At 37.8% G+C, this 20,157-nt stretch overlaps 2 protein-coding genes across 4 annotated transcripts in view; one reads left to right on the forward strand and one right to left on the reverse strand.

Annotated features, from left to right (window-relative positions):
- LOC145774117 (endoplasmic reticulum disulfide reductase DNAJC10-like) overlaps positions 1 to 9,558 on the forward strand; it is a 69,997-nt gene extending 60,439 nt beyond the window's left edge. The window contains exon 5 of the mRNA XM_082585270.1: positions 9,363 to 9,558. The gene's annotated coding sequence lies outside the window, so the exon portion shown is untranslated. The remainder of the gene's footprint in view (positions 1 to 9,362) is intronic.
- Positions 8,398 to 20,157, reverse strand: part of LOC145774113 (kelch-like protein 12) — a 31,307-nt gene continuing 19,547 nt past the window's right edge. Inside the window, exons 11-14 of one of the 3 annotated variants that reach the window (XM_082585266.1) lie at positions 12,592 to 12,663; positions 11,717 to 11,861; positions 9,828 to 9,964; positions 8,398 to 8,686 (exon numbers count right to left, since the gene is read on the reverse strand). In XM_082585266.1, coding sequence (XP_082441392.1) covers positions 8,517 to 8,686; positions 9,828 to 9,964; positions 11,717 to 11,861; positions 12,592 to 12,663 — 524 coding nt within the window. In that variant the 3' untranslated portion in view covers positions 8,398 to 8,516. Of the gene's footprint in view, positions 8,687 to 9,827; positions 9,965 to 10,422; positions 11,048 to 11,716; positions 11,862 to 12,507; positions 12,664 to 20,157 lie in introns of those variants that run through there. The other 2 variants (XM_082585265.1, XM_082585267.1) reach the window with 2 other exon arrangements.

The raw sequence follows: 20,157 nt of genomic DNA on the forward strand, positions 1-20,157 counted from the left end.
TTTGCTGTGAAGTAAAACAAATAACATACGGTAACTACATTTCAACTATTTCTTTTCTCTGCATTATGACTACTAGGCCTACCTCTAGCTCTGACATTGCAACCATACTCAACAAATCAAATACTGTACATAAAACTCGGTCAGTGAAAGAATTTACATGATAGAAACGACGCTTTCGTTGGTGTTGTCCATCTGCCAATCTTCTTCGCTATACTCGACTGCCCAGAGATACCAATAAAATGAGGTCATCGTCTCTTCGTCGCCGAAGCGAAAACCTTTAGCAATCCAATTTACGCTTCATTTAACTGACCAGCGTGATGGCGTCGTACACAACTTACGGCACAAACAAAAAGATATAAAATATTCTACAGCTTCCACAAAGTTTGTAAAAGTCTTGAACCAAAACTTCCAATCGTCTTCTGCTGTTGGTGAATTTGGATCTACGGATAGCTTTTCTGGTTGAAGACATTTCCAGTTATTATTGGCCATCTCCGATTGCTTTCAGGACTTGCACTTTCTATCAACTCTTCTAGCTTCGATTTCTATGTAGTTTATTAAATTGTAACGAATAGAATTAAGTAACAAAAGTAGATGACACCATTTAATGGCTTTAATAAACTAAATAGGCACTGCGTCTGAAAAACATAGCAGAACATAAATATACCTTCACGTAACAGCAACAGAAAACTATACTAGCACCACCCTACTTCAACCCAAGCAGCGTGTTAATAGTAACTCAACAAAGGTGTAAAGGAAGACGCGACCTTACACGTCAGCGGCGCCGCTGCAATCAACACAAAGCTTTAAGCAACAGAACAGAACTTCACGACAGATAAGACTACAAAAAGTTTTTAAACCGTGCATAAACAGTTGTTTTGGTGGCAGGATACATCAATAGTCGCTATGGGACAGCTATGTAGGCTAGCTACTGTATTGGGTTAATAAAATTACAGAACAAGCAAGTAAAATAAATGCTCTGCGTATACCTACGTTGTAGCCTATAGCCTAAATCATGAACAATGAACTACAAAGTACACTACGTTTTAAATTACGTAAACTGCATCAGATTAAAATTTTTACAATGAACCGACTTTCCCATACAGGCATTCTCCTAATGATGTGGTCGATATGGAGAAGACGATTTTGAAAACGGCCTTCCCGTTGATTCTAGTGCGTGGCTTCTGGACTTCTATGCTCCATGGTGCGGTCACTGCCTTGCGTTTGCCCCCACATTCACCCTGACTTCATTTGTAAGTTTATTGTGCCGGATTGTTTTATTCCTTTGTGTATTGTTATGTTACTATTAGCCAGTGTTGTACGTTGACGCCGTCAATTTGACGGCGTCATTTGACGGCGTCAACTTTTTGTTGACGCTGAGGCCAGGGGTGCATTCCTAAATTTTTTTATGGGGGGGCTCTAACACTTAGCTGTGTTGTTATAGACAAAGTATGTATAAGTAATCAGTGTAGGTTAGCCAACAATGTTCACCTTTTTTAAAAGGAAACACTGTTCAGTATGTTTTTACTTCTGAACATCATGTCGAAAAACAACCCATGCTAAAACCATAGATATCTTACATTTAGATATGCAACTCAGTGGTGCGTAACAATGTTTGAAGGCTAACAGCGTAGCGATGGCTGTATGCATTGACTTCAAACTTGGCAAAGCAAAACAACTTTATTTTTAATATATTTTTTTGGTTTTTGTTTAAATAAAACTTTCTTCGTTTTCAAGTTGACGTTTGGATTGCTTGTGATGACGTCACATTCTCGTTCCGCATGGACTGCTTTATGGAGATTCTGGCGATTGAAAACAAATCACAGTCACAGAGGGTACCTTTAAATACCCATTGTCAGGCATTGTAGGCATTGTCGGGCATTGTCGGCTTTTTGGGGGGTTGTGGAGCATTTTCAGGGGTTGTCGAACATTTTCAGGGGTTTCAGGTATTGTAGAGTAGGCTAACTACTTTCAGGCCTTGTTGGGAATTTCTAGGCATTGTGTAGGATTTCCAGGCATTGTCGATCATTATCAGTGGTTGACTGGTTTGTTAGGCATTATAGAACATTTTCAGGCATTATCGAACATATTCAGGGGTTGTCGAGCATTTTCAGGGGTTGTCAGGCATTGTAGAGTAGCTACTTTCAGGCATTATTGGGAATTTCCAGGCATTGTCTAGGATTTCCAGGCATTGTCAATCAATATCAGTGTTTGACAGGTTTGGTAGTCATTATGGAACATTTTCAAGCATTTTCGAACATTTTCAGGGATTGTCGAGGATTTTCAGGGGTTGTCAGGCATTGTAGAGTAGCTACTTTCAGGCATTGTTGGGAATTTCTAGGCATTATCTAGGATTTCCAGGCATTGTCGATCAATATCAGTGTTTGACAGGTTTGGTAGTCATTATGGAACATTTTCAGGCATTGTCGAACATTTTCAGGGATTGTCGAGCATTTTCAGGAGTTGTCAGGCATTGTAGAGTAGCTACTTTCAGACATTTGTTGGGAATTTCCAGGCATTGTCTAGAACTTCCAGGCATTGTCGATCGATATCAGTGTTTGACAGGTTTGGTAGTCATTATGGAACATTTTCAGGGATTGTTGAGCATTTTCAGGGGTTTTCAGGCATTGTAGAGTAGCTACTTTCAGGCATTGTTGGGAATTTCCAGGCATTGTCTAGGATTTCCAGGCATTGTTGATCATTATTAGTGGTTGACGGGTTTGCCAGGCATTGTCGAACATTTTCAGGGGTTGTCTAGCATTTTCAGGGGTAGTCAGGCATTCTAGATTAAGCTACTTTCAGGCATTGTTGGGCATTTCCTAGCATTGTCTGGGATTTCCAGGCATTGTCGATCATTATTGGTTTTTGACACGTTTGTCAGGCATTGTCGAACATTTTCATGCATTTTTATTCCCAGCTCTGCATGCGCAGCAGAATGATCCCTTTCTATTTTGCGTAGGTTGTAAACGTATTTACGGTATACACAAACACAGCAGCGTTTAAATGACCTGAAATCTGAATCTACCCCGAGTAGCACATTCCCTAGCTACGCCACTGCCGACAATGCCTGCCAGAAAGAATCTAAAGTACTTTACAATGCCTGAGAATCCCTGACACCTAAAAATGTTCGACAATGCTTGAAAATTTCCGACAATGCCTAACAACAAGCCTGTCAACCATTGATAATGATCGACAATGCCTGGAAATCTTAGACAATGCCTTGAAATTACCGACAATGGCTGAAAGTAGCTACTCTAAAATGCCTGACAACCCCTGAAAATGCTCGACAACTCCTGAAAATGCTCGACAATCCCTGAAAATGTTCGACAAAGCCTGAAAATGTTCCATAATGACTACCAAACCTGTCAAACACTGATATTGATCGACAATGCCTGGAAATTCCCAACAAAGCCTGAAAGTAGCTACTCTACAATGCCTGACAACCCCTGAAAATGCTCGAAAACCCCTGAATATGTTCGATAATGCCTGAAAATGTTCTATAATGCCTAACAAACCAGTCAACCACTGATAATGATCGACAATGCCTGGAAATTCTAGACAATGCCTGAAAGTAGCTAATCTACAATGCCTGACAACCCCTGAAAATGCTTGAAAATTTCCGACAATGCCTAACAACAAGCCTGTCAACCATTGATAAGTAGGTAAAGACCTTTTTTGGAGCTGTAGTTCCAGGACAAGCTGAAGTTTTATTCAATTAATCTACTGAGTGTTACCAAAATGAAAGTTTACTGCTGGCTACCGAAAGCTGTGCTATAGCATTTGGTAGCCTAGTTATGGTGTGTACCAAACATTAAAATTGTCTTGGTTTGGCGGTTTGATCCGTGATGCTAATGAAGCTGTCTCAGCAGGGGGGAAGATGCCCACTGCCCTCAAATGTTCTCTGGATGGGGGGCAATGGTGCCCTTTTAAGGTCATGTAAGCTACTGCAAATTTTGCAATATAGGCTAACAACTTCTGCTATTTGCTTTTAGCCAAATTATAGAGCCTATAGCCTAGAGTAGGCCCACACAAATTATCCCGTGGACACATTTTATACTTTGCAGCAGATTGTGATGCTATGAATGTGAAATTTACCTTTCGTTTCTAGTTCAAGCTATTGCAATTATTCATCCGTCTCACATTTCGACTTTCATGGCTATAATAGCGGGAAAACGAACGAGTTGCCCAGCATTATCGCTACCGTATATCTCACCCTAAAATCGTTCCGGCGCCCCTCTATCTCAGGTTTGTAAACTGCCTACAACAAGCTTTAATGAGTCACTGGAAATAAGCTTAAATGATAGTTCCAACAATCATGAAACAGAAGTTGCATAACCTACGTGAAGAAAGATTATTGTCTTGATTTTTCATAGTAGGCTATTCTGTGAAAACTTGAAATATACGCCAAACAAAATACTCCAAAGGAGCTCAAAAGCCACCACTCGCCAAGCCCAAACCGTACAATAATAGCCTACCATAGATACGCTAGCCAAGCTGGCAACCTTGATTGTTGATTGTGTCCATAAAGTCAGTCGAGCGTGACGATAATTCCACGATTGCTGAGTTGCATATCTATATGTAAGATATCTAAGCTAAAACATAGCTTGAAGCAGTGGCGTAGCCAGGAAAAAAATTTGGGGGGGGCCAAATATTTGATGAATTGAAGAGAATGACAAAGTGTTTGATTTAAAACATCGCCACCTGATGTGCAGTGGCGTATCCTGGTGGCTTGAGCAAGGGGAAACAATGAAACTGGTGGGGGTTAGAGCGTGCCGAAGGCACGCGTATTCTAGAGGGGTCCGAGGGCATGCCCCCCCGGAAAATTTTTGCAAAATTACACTTAAATAAATGGATTATAGCGCTTTCTGGAAACACTTTTAGGATAATGTTTGTATGAAATTTATTAGCAGATAAACAGCTATTAACTTATTAAAGGTAGCTCTTGCACACGAACGGTCAAAATCTGCGGCTAAAACTAGAGAACACCAAAAACTCAGCTACAGAAAAACCCAACAGAGTAAGCCATTCTGAAATTGCTTCCACAAATTAGTTAAAAGAAACTTAAATCCAGAAAATTTTGCGTGATTTACGATTTGCAAAGTTTATTGGTGTCTTTCTGTGTGTCTAAAACAAGTCCTTGGGGTGTTAATAGCCAGATGTCTTGGAAAACGTTATAAATTTCTGCAAATTTTATTATATTTTCAACAAAGAGCTCAACTTCGGAATCCAAACTTCAAAAATTTGGGGGGGCCATGGCCCCTTTCGCCCCCCCCCCTGGCTACGCCTATGGCTTGAAGTACAGAAAAAGGTAGAAGCAACAAAACGTGAAAACGTGGTTGAATCCGATATAAAATTATAAGTTTGAAATTTGGCTTGGTTGCTACACTGCAATCTCCTTTGCTTTTTTTTACTGCGTAGGCCTACACTTAAAACTCGATTTGCATCAGCTAATTCCAATCTCTTAGCTCAATTGTAAACTTATTTGTATGAGCCAATCCTAAGCACACTTGCAAAAACATTGACTGCAATAGGAAAGTAAGGAAATGCAATTCTTGAAATGAGCGCTTGTGGTTGCAGATTTGCTATATAAAAACCAATAAGCTGCCAATGTGACAGTTACACTAAAATCTCATTTAGTTATTAACAAACAGTTTAAAAAACTCCAATTACAGCAAAAACATATTCCAAGTTGGTGCAAACGAGATTACACAAAACAAATAGCCTGTCTGCCAGGTCTTTGGTTTTATGGGCTAAGTTAAAAGCACCACGACAGTCGTTGATTTTAGCCAGCAAACAGTTTTTGCAGAGATCTGAGTTCATTCAATGTGGGCAGCTTAGAATGCTTAACTTGAATATCCACAGCCGACCGATGAGTCTGCAACCACTTCTGAGTTGCCGCAGTGCCATTCCATAAATGAGGAGGTGGTCCATTGATAGCCTACTGATGAACAACAATGCTGAAACAAGTGATATGGTCAGCCGTGATCGTAGCGGTGTGATGACCAAGTTCATTTGTGAAAATCCACGTTCGGCTTCAGCAGAACTTATAGCAATCTTGTTTAGTACTACGTTCTTGAGCAACTTTATCATATCTGGTATATGACAAGGATTGTCAACATACAATCGAAAATCGGAAATAGGAGTGATGACATGAAATCTCTCCTCTATTTTCGTCATCTCTGCTCCCCTTCTTGCCATGGAACTTCGACTGCAGCAGGCCATAACTCTGGTACAATAATTTCCAAGCTCTTCACAGAATTTTCATTGTTGGTGTCCACCATCCTGCTTCCAATGTTGTCAACCAAAGCTTGAATAAACCGATTATGATCAAAAGAAGGGTAGTCTCTACGTCGAGCTTTGAACTGGTCCAATGTTGTGCCTTTAAAGGAGTAGTTTTTTGTACTTCCGGGACTCAAGTTTACAACTTCATCAAACGAATACTTTCCTTCTTGAATAGCTTTTTTTTATTTGAAGTAGAGAATTAACAGTCCATTTGACATGACGATTAGCTACTACGAAGTTGATATTCCCAGTCTGGAGAGTTTCTGACAAAAGTGATAATTGGCGATTGCTATCAACTTATGTTCGTGTTTTTTTGCAGTTCTGTTGTGAGAAAGCTGTCAAAGTGTTGCTTGTTCAGTCGAGAAGTTGTTGTTCAGCCAGAAAAGCTGAAAAATGGAAGCTTGAACGAGCCCCCCCTGAGCCCCCCCTACATCAAGCCTTTTTCGTATTTCGGGGGGCTGAGCCCCCCCGAGCCCCCCCAGGAATGCAACCCTGGCTGAGGCTAGCGCCGTCAATTTATTTTTCAGTTGACGGAAGTGATAGCGCCGTCAACTATTTTGCCGATTTTAAGCGTCAAGCGCTATGCGTCATTTCTTTTGATGGAAAATCTCGTTACACAATAAGTGTAACGAGATTTTCACAATGTATTCTGGCCAACGCGACTCATCCGAATTACCGGCTTTTGCGTTGGTTGGAATGGCTCCCTGGAATACACGCGGAAGAAGTTCGCCAAATGGTGATCACACATGTATTGAGAACGAGGGATCAGAGACAGAAAGCGAAAATTCCATGAATAGCATCGCGGACGTTGAAGATACTTTATTTCAAGAGCTTTATGCCCTTGAAAAGAGCGATATTGGTGCAGTGGACCTCGCTAAAATATTTATACATGCTAAACTATCACAGCACGCTTGGAACAGTGATACCTTTTCGAGTAGCCTAAACGTTTTCAACTTGTTTTTGAAATACAACACACCAATAGCCTACCAACCAGCGCTGCTATGGAACGCATGTTTTCACTTGGAAAGGACAATACGCGTCCCAAATGCAGCAGATTGTCAGACAAACGTTTTGAAATGCTTGTTTTTCTGCAAGGAAATAACTAATAAGCAGGGCCCGCAAAAGTCAATAAAGTCAAAATTTTTTAAGGACTTCATTTATCCACAAATCAAAGAATAAAGTTGTTTTCAGCACCTAAGGGACTGTTTCTAAGAAGTTTATAGGTCAAAATAAAGTCAAAATTGATAATAAAGTCGAAATTTGTCAAATTATGGCTTTTAACAAACTTAATTCTGTGTTTCTAGAGAGTAATTTTTGTCAAAATCCTCGTGGAAGCATTGCAAATCAGGAACTGCGACACAATTAAACCATATTAACCCATAAAAGCAGGAATATGTCACAATGACCACGGATCAGCAGTAACTTTTATCGCAAATTGTCCTTTGTTTATTCATTGTTACGTCGTTATATAATTTTTATGAAACACTCCCTCTTCACAAATATGGTCTTTTCGAAGATCAACAGTTTTGATTTTAGGAATAGCCTAGCCTAATGGCATTCTGTAGTACAAAAATGCCTAAGCAAGCTAAATCGTCTTCTGTCTTCAGCAAAAGTTAGATTTGTGGAGATTTTCCTATCGCTAAAAACACAACGAACTTTTTATAATCCATAAAACACCTTGACTTTTCGACAAAGTATTACGTTTGGGTCTGAAATCGACACATCAATTTGATAAAAATAAAGTCAGAAATTTTTTTTTTAGGCTGGGTCAAATTAAAATGGCCCTACTAATAAGTTAAGTAGCTAATTACAATACAGTCTCAAAACATAATAGGCCTACCTGCTCTTTATTTATAGCTATTGTTAGCCTAAACTTGGTTGAGATATTTCCGTTTTATAAGACGCTGGCAAAAAATAGCGCTAGAAATTAGCGCTGACGCCGTCAATTTCTTTAAGAGCTTACGCAGTACTTTACGCCGTCAAGTTTTTAGGCAATTCGCGCTGACGCTGACGCCATCAATATATTTCAATGACGCGTACAACACTGCTAATAGCCTACGCTCATTTTATCGTTCAAATAATAAATGTATGACCAAGTTAGCAATTAGCATGCTGGTCTGCAATGTTTAAAATATCAGCATTCAAAGTTGCTTTTTAGTCCATTTGGATACATTAAAATGATGTTGAAACGTGAATTTTCAAAACTGGTAAACTTGACCGTGTCATTGCAGAAGTTCTCAGGCAGAGTGAAATTCGGGAAGGTGAATTGCCAGGCGCTCCCGTCCATCTGTAACCGCGCCGGCGTCAATGCCTACCCGATGGTTTTCTTTTACCCCCCGCGGAAACAAGGAGAAAGAAGGCCTGACAAGCGATTGGTGGATGCTCAGGTGAGACGGATCTCCAGCCACTGGGGAAACATTTAGAGATATTTCAACTCTCTACATCACGTGATTGACAGTGGTATGAAATACGAAAGTTTAATTTTCTTGAGTTGAACTTGCTACAGTCATTACTACTTTTTTTAGGACCCAGATGAGATAGCAGACACAGTTGAGGATTTTTTGCTGCAATACGACGACAAAACAGGTGGTTTCCAACAAAGTACAGAAAAACTAAAGGTATCAGCACTAGCAGTAGTGGCAACATTAGCTTTCTGTGTACTTAAAGTATGATATTATTTAACTGTTGTAGACACATAACCAATAACCATTCAAACTATATACTATAATCTGTAACTATGAAGGATTGTGGAAATATTTGTCCTCGGACTGAGAAGGGTTCTTTGGAAGCTTAATTCTGGCAGTTTCCCATAGCTACTTTAGAGGCTTTCAACCACTCTGCCGCTAAATGAGCTGTTTTGAATACAGCAGTACGTTGCTCAAGCGTTCACTCCGAGAGTCAAACCACCGCCGATTGATCTTGCTACCACTGGCTTTCAGTTTTGTAATAGGCTACAGCTTGAACGTCATTATTTTGTGTTCACAACTTGCACACCCTGACTAGTGGCTGTATGACATTGACATGCGATGGATAAACGCCACTATTCCTGTCGCCTCGTTCTGACCTGACCTGTTTTCTTTCAGGATGAATTATAACGTCCAGCTGCGTTGCTTCACAGTGCCATTAGAAATTATGCAATCGCCAACACATCTTGCACATCCTGTTTGCTGAGAAGCGTTTTATCAAGAAAGCAGTAAATTACATTCACATTTACATGGGTTGCGTTTTTATACATTGTTTTGAAATCGTATTTTATTTAGCATCGTGATCTTTCAACTGAAGTTGCGTGAAGTTGTTAGCAATTTTTAAGTCTGCCGAATTTCGGCTCGCCTGTTGTGCAAGTATGTATATTATACATTGTATAATTTATTGCAGTTTTACTTGGTAGCCCACGTTTTTACGTTGTATTTGCGGAGTTACTCTTGTTCCTATTTAGTTGGACCATCTCACTTAGAACGATAGATTTTCTGCGTTTGTGGCAAAGTAACCTTTGTGTGTTGCAGTCTGATTTATGTTTTAGAAAAATGTGCATTATTTTTTATCCATACCAAGAGTTTGAGGTTCTGATGCTATAGTGTTTGCCTTGCAGTGTCGGAGACCAGATAATTGCTGCATTGACGAGTGGAGACATTGACAATTCGTTCTTCCAGTGCAAATACTATTTTTATCATTCCTTGCTTTCAGCCTGCAAATCAAAATTTTGTTACATTGATTCTATCAGACCTTTAAATTGAATCAACATCGAAATCATGTCGGTTTGACACCAACCATAAGCAAACGCTAATTATAATCCGATAGTTAAACAAATTCAATAGGGAACATGAAATTACTTCACTTAGTAAAATCCCAAATTTCTATAAGGGAAAAGAAAAAACAAATCCATTTGATTGCAGTGAGCAATGCGGTTTTAAGCAAGCGCACATTATCCTGCGGCTTGGTAAGGTAGCGCTGTGGTAGCAGTGCGTAAGGTGACCACCCTAGCGACCTAACTAAACGTCTTAGCAGCGATTAGTGAGATGGAACTTTTACACAAGTTTCTAACCCATCGTTACCACACATCAACGACCAATAGATATTCAGATGTTTGATAGAAGCTTTTCTTCTTTGTGTACCATGCCTGTCCCAGGCTCAGGCGTTCATGCATAGTTCTTTCCAGTTATCCAAGTATTTAACTGCATTAAAACTTGTTGTGGTCGAAACGTGAAGATAATCCTTGAAGTGATTGAGAAAAGTGAGGCGCTGTTTTCCACAGGATATAAGCTCAGGGATAATTATCATAGAACTCACCTAACCAGATGGAACAGTTTTCTGTAGGAAATGTTTTCCCAGATTATTATTGTTTTTTGAGAAACATGTCACAACATAATGTAGCAATGATGAAATTACACAACTTTTGAGTTTGTTCTGTATTTCAATCCTATTTCCGAAACTACGACAATATCACGGAAGATCACAAAAAAGGCAACGCAAAAAGAGCGAGAAAAAGAAATTTGCTCTTGTAACACAAGAAAGTGAAACCTGTCAACTTTCATATCGCAACAAAACAAGAGAAAAAAGCATTGTCATGAAGTTTCATGGCCAAACATCCACTAGCAATGTAAACATTGTCATCGATGTAATAATGAAACCAGGTGATGGCAACTCGTCGTCGTTCGTATGAAGCAACTAAATGGCTAGAATGAATCGTGCTTTATTGAAAACTTTAACATTTCCAACTATTTCCCACTTATTCTTCGCTGCATCATAAGTTTCAATTGCGGCGATGTTTCTGTTAAATAAGTTTGTATAAAAAATAGACCACAAAGCAAAAAAATTGAACCATATTTGAAATCGGATAAACATTGAATTGTTTCAGTAAAACCGATTACGTCATTAGCAAAAATTAAACACTGCGAGTTTGAAATGTTGAAAACCAATTTGAAAGGTGCAATTCTGCATCAGCGATGTACGAATTCAACCAGGCTGTGGAGTCGGAAGGATTTTGGCACGTTCGGAGTCGTTGAAAAGACCGACTTCGACATAATATAAAAACCATACAATTTTTTGTTTGCAATCTTTTTTTTAAATACTATTTCTTATTTTATGTAGTGCGCTCTAAAACTTTACCAGAAAATATAAGCGTTTGTTCTTGTTAGTATTTGTGAAAGCCACCGTTTCAATTTCAATCACAACATAATTAAATTAAAAAAATCTCTCAACCCTAAAAAATTTGGCAACACTGAGTTCGGGGTGGGCCAGTTATAAATCGACGAGTCTGAGTCGTATATTTTTTGCCGACTCCACAGCTCTGAATTCGATTAAACCATGTTTTGATAAACTGCAATGATCTTAGATCCATTAGATTTTAGTGTGATTCCATTCACAGGCTGGTAAGCTCCATTAATTCAACTTATTCGTGCTTTCTATGTATTGATGACGTCCACAAACAATCACTCACCCTCCAGCGACATACACCCTGCCATCTATGACGCATGAACCGTGGTTCAGTCTTGCAACGTTCATATCAGCAACATCGGACCATGCTTGATTCCGTGGATCGAATCGCTCAACTGCAGACAGTTTGGACCGATTGTCCTCTCCTCCTGTTCGAACCAGGTTTCAAAGTTCATATTCACGAATTGTACATAGTGTGGTCACTTTAGCTGCCTCTTTTAATCAGTGCAGACTTGTTCTAGTGCAAGCTTTAACAATCAACTCAAGATAAACAAAATGCACGCGATTGACTCAAAGTATATCAACCGTGATGAATCAACTGTCAAAGCATCTGCATTGGTCCATGAAATGCACGATTTCGATGCATTTGCAGAAACAGCCAAATCTTGTTTCATCTTACAAGCAGGAATATTGATAACAATTTGTAACAACATAGGCAAATAAAAGTAAAATAAACAAACGTATTTTGCACTTTATATGCAAAGACTCAGTGTCGCCATGTGATGGAACTATTATCTCGGGAGGTGTAAAAACCCTAAGCTGGAACACAGGAACCAATTCTCATCTTGCTTTTGCGGAAGTACTCCCAAATGAACCCATACTAGATTGTAAAATCACACAAAAGATATTCCAGGTCTCGGCACAGACCGTCTATATTTGTCAATTCTAGTACATTCACGCTACTCAGAATAACTGCACGTCTTCAATGTCGTAGTTGTTTATAGGTTATCTTGCTACGAACAGATAAATATAAATATGGCAACAAACGTTGGTATAAAAACACAATCAACGAACCAATTGCATAGACTTGATCGTTCAAAACAACTGCAGATAAACCATGTCTCTTAACTTTCATCGACTGAATTCTTCTCCACCGACCTTCTCGTAGATCCATGCATTCCACTGTGTTCAACTCCACTCTGTTCCAACCACCGAGAGCGTATATCAACCCTGTTCGGGATCGATGTTTTGTTAATAATAATTTCATCCACAGATTTTTTTATAAATCAATGTTTTAAATATAAAACTGCAACAAGAAGCGATTGTTGTGACTGCATCAATAACAATAATGATTGCAGGTGCGAGAAATGCTCAAAGGAACGAAATTGCCAAAATTTATGCTTCTTGTACACATAAGCGTAGCCATGACATAAGTGATTTCGAGCAGAACAAACTTGATCAAAACACATTACACTTGTTCGTAGTGTTGCGTTCATTGTTCGCATCCTTATTACATCATTGTTTTCTAAATTCAAAATAGGAAGTCGATGTCTAAGTAACTTCAAGTCATAGCAAAAAATAGACTATTTTCCTTTGTTCCGAGCATTCACAGAGAATCTTCCCTATTGATTGATAACCCCTGTTCGTAATTTGTGCCATAGAGTTTTTAGGCGACTGACCTCAACTGATTAATTTTGATGCTAATGGCTCTTGTGTTGTTTTTCTGATCGCCGCTTTGTTTAGTCATCTATTTGTGCGTATGCGAAATTTTACATTTTTGTCGTTTCTGTGTTTGCTGACGTTGAATCAACGTAATAAGAAGTTTGCACAGGCAAAGACGGCTTGTACTTTGTATGTATGACGCTATAATTCGAAGCATTTCTCTTTTCGTTCTATAGATGATGTCTGCGAAATTCAGAATTCTGTAAGCAGCGAATTTCAGAATTTTAATGTAACATTCCCTAACTATAGTACACTACACAGGCGTACCAGTGCTGTTGAGAATTATTTTAAGTAGTTGTAAGGATCGCCCGACAAAATTTCGGTGAGTGTGAACAGCTATTTCATTGTTGTTTTTAATTGTTGATCAACCGAGTACATTTTTGATAAAAGCTGTAATAATTCGGTTCGTCTGACGTACCGTACGGTAACATTGTTTTGTAGGTTCTTATTGATCATAGATTCTTTTGGAAACAAATCAATAGCTTTTTTTCCCTAAAAGTCTGAACCTTAAAACATTTGACCAGGCTAACAATCACAATAGTATTTCAATAAAATTTAATTTATGTTGTGGAACCGGTTTTCGTTCATTAGAACTCTTCAGCACAACTGGATCGAAACAAAATTAGCCTACAATATAAATAGATGTCAGCACAACTGGACCAATACGAACGAAAAATCACATACGTTATTAATTAGATAAAATGTTCATGACCTTCATGTTCTTTTCTTTTTTTCTTCATTGTTTAACAAAACGCAACTATCAAATGCTATAATTTGACCAGGCTTGAGCAAGTAACGGCAAACAGTTGAAAACTCGAATAAAATTTACTAATCAGGAGAATACAGAAATGCTATTACGGTGAAATCTAGAACAAACGCTTCTATTACATCATCATGCTAACCTAGCATTATGCAAAAAGTTGAGCAATTAATGCGGCAGAAATAGGTGACAACTGACAAGGGATGGGAAAACTACAAAAAACCATATCTATGATCAAAAGTGGGAAAAACTAACCGGAAAATGCAATCTGGTACTATGACACTTTCTCACATGGGCGATCAACCTAATACAGAAAGCAATCACTGAGAAAACAAATCAATAGCTTTTTTCCCTAAAAGTCTGAACCTTAAAGGGTACCTGAAATGAAAAATTTTTTGTTGATTCTTTGGTGTTTAAGTATTATCTTTTTCGAAAATTTTTTTTGATAAACTTTTTTGTTTGGCTAATATAACGAAAAGAAAATCAGCCACCGGATGGCGCTATGTGCCTTATGACGTAGTTGGTTGTTCACTCAGTTGGTAGCTTCATGCATTAACACTGGAAGCGTTGCACAAGTCGTAATCTTTAAAGATGTCTGAAATCAGAAAAGGATTTTTGTTTGAACCAAAAAGACAGCGCCTTGACAGAGATGACTGTGATTCGAATTCGAGCTCCGACAGCAGTCGGATGGAGAATTTGAAATGGAGTAGGTGTGGAAATTGTGCCAGCGTGCCAACAATGATGGAAAATGAATGTTACCAGGAGATTGACGCCGTGGTAGTCAAAACGGACATAGCCCGCCAATGCACAAAGCAGGTCGGCAGCTTTGAAAAGATATGCCTGGATATAGAAGTCTTAAAAGCAATTATGGCTGCACTGAAAAATGTGGTCGGCGAGGATCTCCGAGATCCAATCTCAAACAGGTCAGTTTAGATAGTTGTAAATTATTATCAAAACTTTGCAGTTTTAGAACCCAAATGGTGAACTTTGTTCTTATACATGTATATGTGTGTTACACATAGCCTATGGTAATGTAAAAAATCCAGAGACCAGAGTTAGCCTAGGCTACCACTGTACATGCACCCTTGCCTGGGTCTCAAATCCCAAGGTTTCCATTCTTACCCTACGTTCTGAAGTTCTAGCCTAGGGATTTTCTACATTGCGATTTACTGATAACGTTGCAATGAGAAAAAATGATGATTTTACACTTCTCGGTAAATCACATTTTCTTTTACAGGTTGTACATATGTTGCTTATCGTAACTTCAACTTCTGGATATATGGAAAATTGGGTCGAAAGAGACGTAAAGTAATTCCTGCCTGTGCGTTCCTTGCAATCCGCAACAGATTTCCTGAAGAAGATGGCCAGTACGAAGGATACAAAGAAGCCATTGATGACCACTTGCCTGATGACTTTTAATGAAAATGAAAGTTATCTTGCTGTCTATTGTATTATTAATAAAAATTCTTTTGTAAATACAGTTTCCACCTCTCCAGTGTTTTGCTTGGGACAATATTTATATTGAAAGTGTTGAAAGAAATTTACACCAGTCTTGTTTGACAAGAAAATAATAGTTGAAAGATTGAAATGTCCTTTCATTCGTGATGAATTCACTATGAAACATTACATGATTTACATACATTTTTGAAAGTGGCTATGTTTCCACTCTTAATGCCATGGTTACAATCAGGTGTTGCCAGAGTTAGGATTAAAGTTAGGAAGGGTTAAGTGTAGGGTTAGAGTTAGGAATAAAGTTAGGGTTTTTACTTTACCCAGGACGAAAAAAAATTCCAAAATACAAGTTTTTGTTTTCAACAGTTTCAAACTTTTCTCAAATTAGGGCAGAATTACTTATCTGGCAACGCTATTGAGGCTATCATTACACTATAGCCACAGCCTACATTTTTTCACCAATGCACTTATTACAGTACAAATTATGACAAGTTTTCTATCTCCAATAGTATGAAATTTTTTGGTACATGTACCACACAATGTTCTCAGTATTGTTATGAAGACTCCACCATAGCACACATGATTAAGTCTATCTTATGCCTCAGTCTTTAGTATTGTAAATTCCTATGCCGGGACTACAGAGAAGGGGACTTCCGACTCAAAAACGGCATGGGCCTTTAGAGGGTTACTACCGCTCAAACGAAAATCGACACAAAATAACATCTAAACGTCTTTCTGTTTCATGTAACAACTTTTATGGGTAGCCTACTCAGCACAAAATTGAGTAGGCTGTGGCTATATTTACACTGTTAAGGAAAAAAGTTATCATACCAAACTTTTTGTAAAAGACTGACTTATCATTAGGCCACCACAAATAGGGACAGCCTAGGCCAAATTTGGAAAGATGTAATGTTTTTTTAAGAGTACGATGCCCTGTAGTGTATCACAGCAGGGGATAACTTTTCCAGCAACCTTTCGATTTTCATCACAACTTTGCCATTCCACCGCTGACTTTGTTATTTATTGTGCTCAATTCAAGTCAATGGAGATTCTAAATAGTTGTATATCTCTTTGCAATTTGCATATGGCCCGCAGCTGTTAATCTCGCAGCAATCCGGCCCTCAGAGAAAAAAGTTTGGTGACCCCTGTCTTAACCCTTTCTAACTTTAATCCTAACTCTGGCAACACCTGATTGTAACCATGGCATTAAGTGTGGAAAAATAGCCACTTCCAATTGAGTATATGGTGAGGTTTATTTGTTTATAGTTTATATGTATATAAACTAGCGGTTCTGAATTCTGCCTGAACAACCAACTACGTCATCAAATATTTTGACCAATCAGAATCCTTTAAATCAATATCCCTTTTATTAGATTTTTGAGCTAATGACAAACCCCAAAAAAATTTTGTTGTTCCAAATCGCTTTTTCTCATAAAAATCTATGAATACAAAAGCTATATATTTTCGTTGCAGTGCACCTTTAAAACATTTGACCAGGCTAACACTCACAATAGTATTTCAATAAAATTTAATTTATGTTGTGGAAGCGGTTTTCGTGCATTAAAACTCTTCAGCACAACTGGATCGAAACAAAATTAGCCTACAATATAAATAGATGTCAGCACAACTGGACCAATACGAACGAAAAATTACATACGTTATTAATTAGTAGGGCCCGCAAAAGTCAATAAAATAAAAAAAATTTAAGGACCTCGTCTGTCCACGATTCAAAGAATAAAGTTGTTTTCAGCACCCAGGGGAGTGTTTCTAAGAAGTTTATAGGTCAAAATAAAGTCAAAATTGACAATAAAGTCAAAAATTTGTCAAATTATGGCTTTTGACAAACTTTTTGTGTTTCTTGAGAGTAATTTTTTTCAAAATTCTCATGGAAGCATTGTAAATCAGGAACTGCGACACAATTAAACCATATTAACCGATAAAAGCAGGAAATGTCACATTACCCACTTGGATTAGCAGTAACTTTTATCGCAAACTGTCCATTGTTTATTCATTGTTACCTATTTAAATAATTCTTATTAAACACTTTACAAACGTGGTCTTTTCGGAGATCAATAGTTTGGATTTTAGGAATAGCTTACTGACAATCTGTAATACAAAAATGCCTAAGCAAGCTAAATCGTCTTCAGATTTACGGAGAAAATCGAGAGAGAAATACGGAGAAAATGCGGAGAAAATCGAGGCAAAGTGCCCTTTACACAAGGACAAAATAACACAGGCTGCCTGATTCTAGGGACAAAAAACACGACGCACTTTTTATAATCCATAAAACACCTTGACTTTACGACAAAATATTGTGTTTGGGTCTGAAATCGAAAAAATATTATGTTTGGGTCTGAAATCGACAAAATATTATGTTTGGGTAACTGGTATCAATTCAAGGAAGAACTATGGCCTCTACAAATAAGCAATTTCGTTAGGTCAAAATAAAGTCAAAATTTGATAAAAATAAAGTAAAAAAAAAATTTTTTTAGGTCAAAATAAAAATGGCCCTATTAATTAGATAAAAATGAACATTTTATCTAATTAAAGGCATACTAAATGAAATTTTCAAACGGGAATTAAGCATTAAAATGCGTAAACTGAACATTCAAGAATACATTTCAAAAAAAATTACCAAAAAAAAATTGTTTTCAATGGCGCTGGCAAGGCCCAAAGTCCAATGTTTCATTTATTTTCATTTTTTTTTCAAAATGACCAAAAAGTGCAAACACAGCTCGAGAATACGTCATAAATGACAGCAATAACAAAAGCAACGTTGCAACATCTGATGTTTTAACATCAGATCTGAGGTTTTGAGCAAACTGTCTGACGTTTTGACGTTAAAATCTGATGTTTTGATGTACATACATACATAGCCTACAGTTAAATCGCCGGCAGTAACAACTGTTGCGTGATCAGCTGATTGCTCGTCTTTTGTTGCGTAGACTGTACAGTCGCACGCTTCGCTGCTCAGGCCCATTCTGGTTTTGAAAGCTCTGACAAAAGTACGCGCGGAATGCTGATCAGACCGCAATGGGGCAAAATTTTATTGAAAATCGTTTTATGGTAGCAGGTTAACACAAAGAACGTGGAAAATCGCCAAGTCAGGTTTTTCCTTTAGTATCCCTTTAATAACGTATGTGATTTTTCGTTCGTATTGGTCCAGTTGTGCTGACATCTATTTATATTGTAGGCTAATTTTGTTTCGATCCAGTTGTGCTGAAGAGTTCTAATGAACGAAAACCGGTTCCACAACATAAATTAAATTTTATTGAAATACTATTGTGATTGCTAGCCTGGTCAAATGTTTTAAGGTTCAGACTTTTAGGGAAGAAAAGCTATTGATTTGTTTCCAAAAGAATCTATGATCAATAAGAACCTACAAAACAATGTTACCGTACGGTACGTCAGACGAACCGAATTATTACAGCTTTTATCAAAAATGTACTCGGTTGATCAACAATTAAAAACAACAATGAAATAGCTGTTCACACTCACCGAAATTTTGTCGGGCGATCCTTACAACTACTTAAAATAATTCTCAACAGCACTGGTACGCCTGTGTAGTGTACTGTAGTTAGGGAATGTTACATTAAAATTCTGAATTTCGCTGCTTACAGAATTCTGAAATTCTGAATTGCGCAGACATCATCTATAGAACGAAAAGAGAAATGATTCGAATTATAGCGTCACTGGTCAAATGTTTTAAGGTTCAGACTTTTAGGGAAAAAAAGCTATTGATTTGTTTTCTTAGTGTTGCTTTCTGTATTAGGTTGATCGCCCATTCGAGAAAGTGTCATAGTACCAGATCGCCTTTTCCGATTAGTTTTTCCCACTTTAGATTCTTTTGGTTTGAACGTGTTTATAACGTAATTTTAAGCGCAATAATTTCGTGTTTGTAGCCAAGGTCGTTTCGTTTACAGAAAGACCGTAATCAACGATAGAAGATAACGACACGAGGGTCGGACTGTCTTGCTATTTCACGCGTCTACGATATACTAGGTAATATCATCATCATCATCATTATGTTCCTTCCTCGTATTGAGGGTTGGACACAATGCGCCATTGTTCTCGGCCATGAGCTGTTCGTACTGCATTTTCATAACTTAATTTTGTCCATTTAGTGATGTTTGATGTCCAAATCATCCTTGGTCTGTCTTTGTTTCTTTTACCGTTTATCTTTCCTATTAATGATCTTTGTCACGAGTTTTGCCTTATTGTGTGTCCGAAATACTTTAATTTTCTTCTTTTGACTAGTTGTAAGATAATTTTGCTTGAATTGAATTTGGACAATACTTCATCGTTAGTGATCTTTTGTTTCCATGAAATTTTTAACATTTGCCTGTATGACCAGAGCTCGAAGGCATCGATCCGTTTTTCCATTTTTTGTGACACCGTCCTAGTTTCAAAGTTGTATAAAAGGGTTGACCAGACATAGTATTATAGTATCCTTTGACGAATTGATAAATTTAAACTTTGATTGATTAAAACATTTTTCATTTTTACAAATATAATTCTTGCAATTTCTATCCGTCTTAAAATTTCATGTTCACACCTCCCATCTTCAGTTATTAAATGTCCAAGATAAGAAAAAGATTTTACTTTTTGTATATTTTCATTGTCAATTATAATTTGGAGTACTGGAGTGTCTGGTGATTTTGAGATTATCATTGATTTAGGCTTTTTAGCGTTAATTTTCATATTAAATTCTTTGCCAATTGAGTTGACATTGTCCAATATTTCTTGAAGATCTTCTTGTGATTCAGCCAACAGAACAGTATCATCAGCAT

The sequence above is a fragment of the Aplidium turbinatum genome, chromosome 7, assembly GCF_918807975.1.
Source record: "Aplidium turbinatum chromosome 7, kaAplTurb1.1, whole genome shotgun sequence".
Lineage (NCBI taxonomy): Eukaryota > Metazoa > Chordata > Ascidiacea > Aplousobranchia > Polyclinidae > Aplidium > Aplidium turbinatum.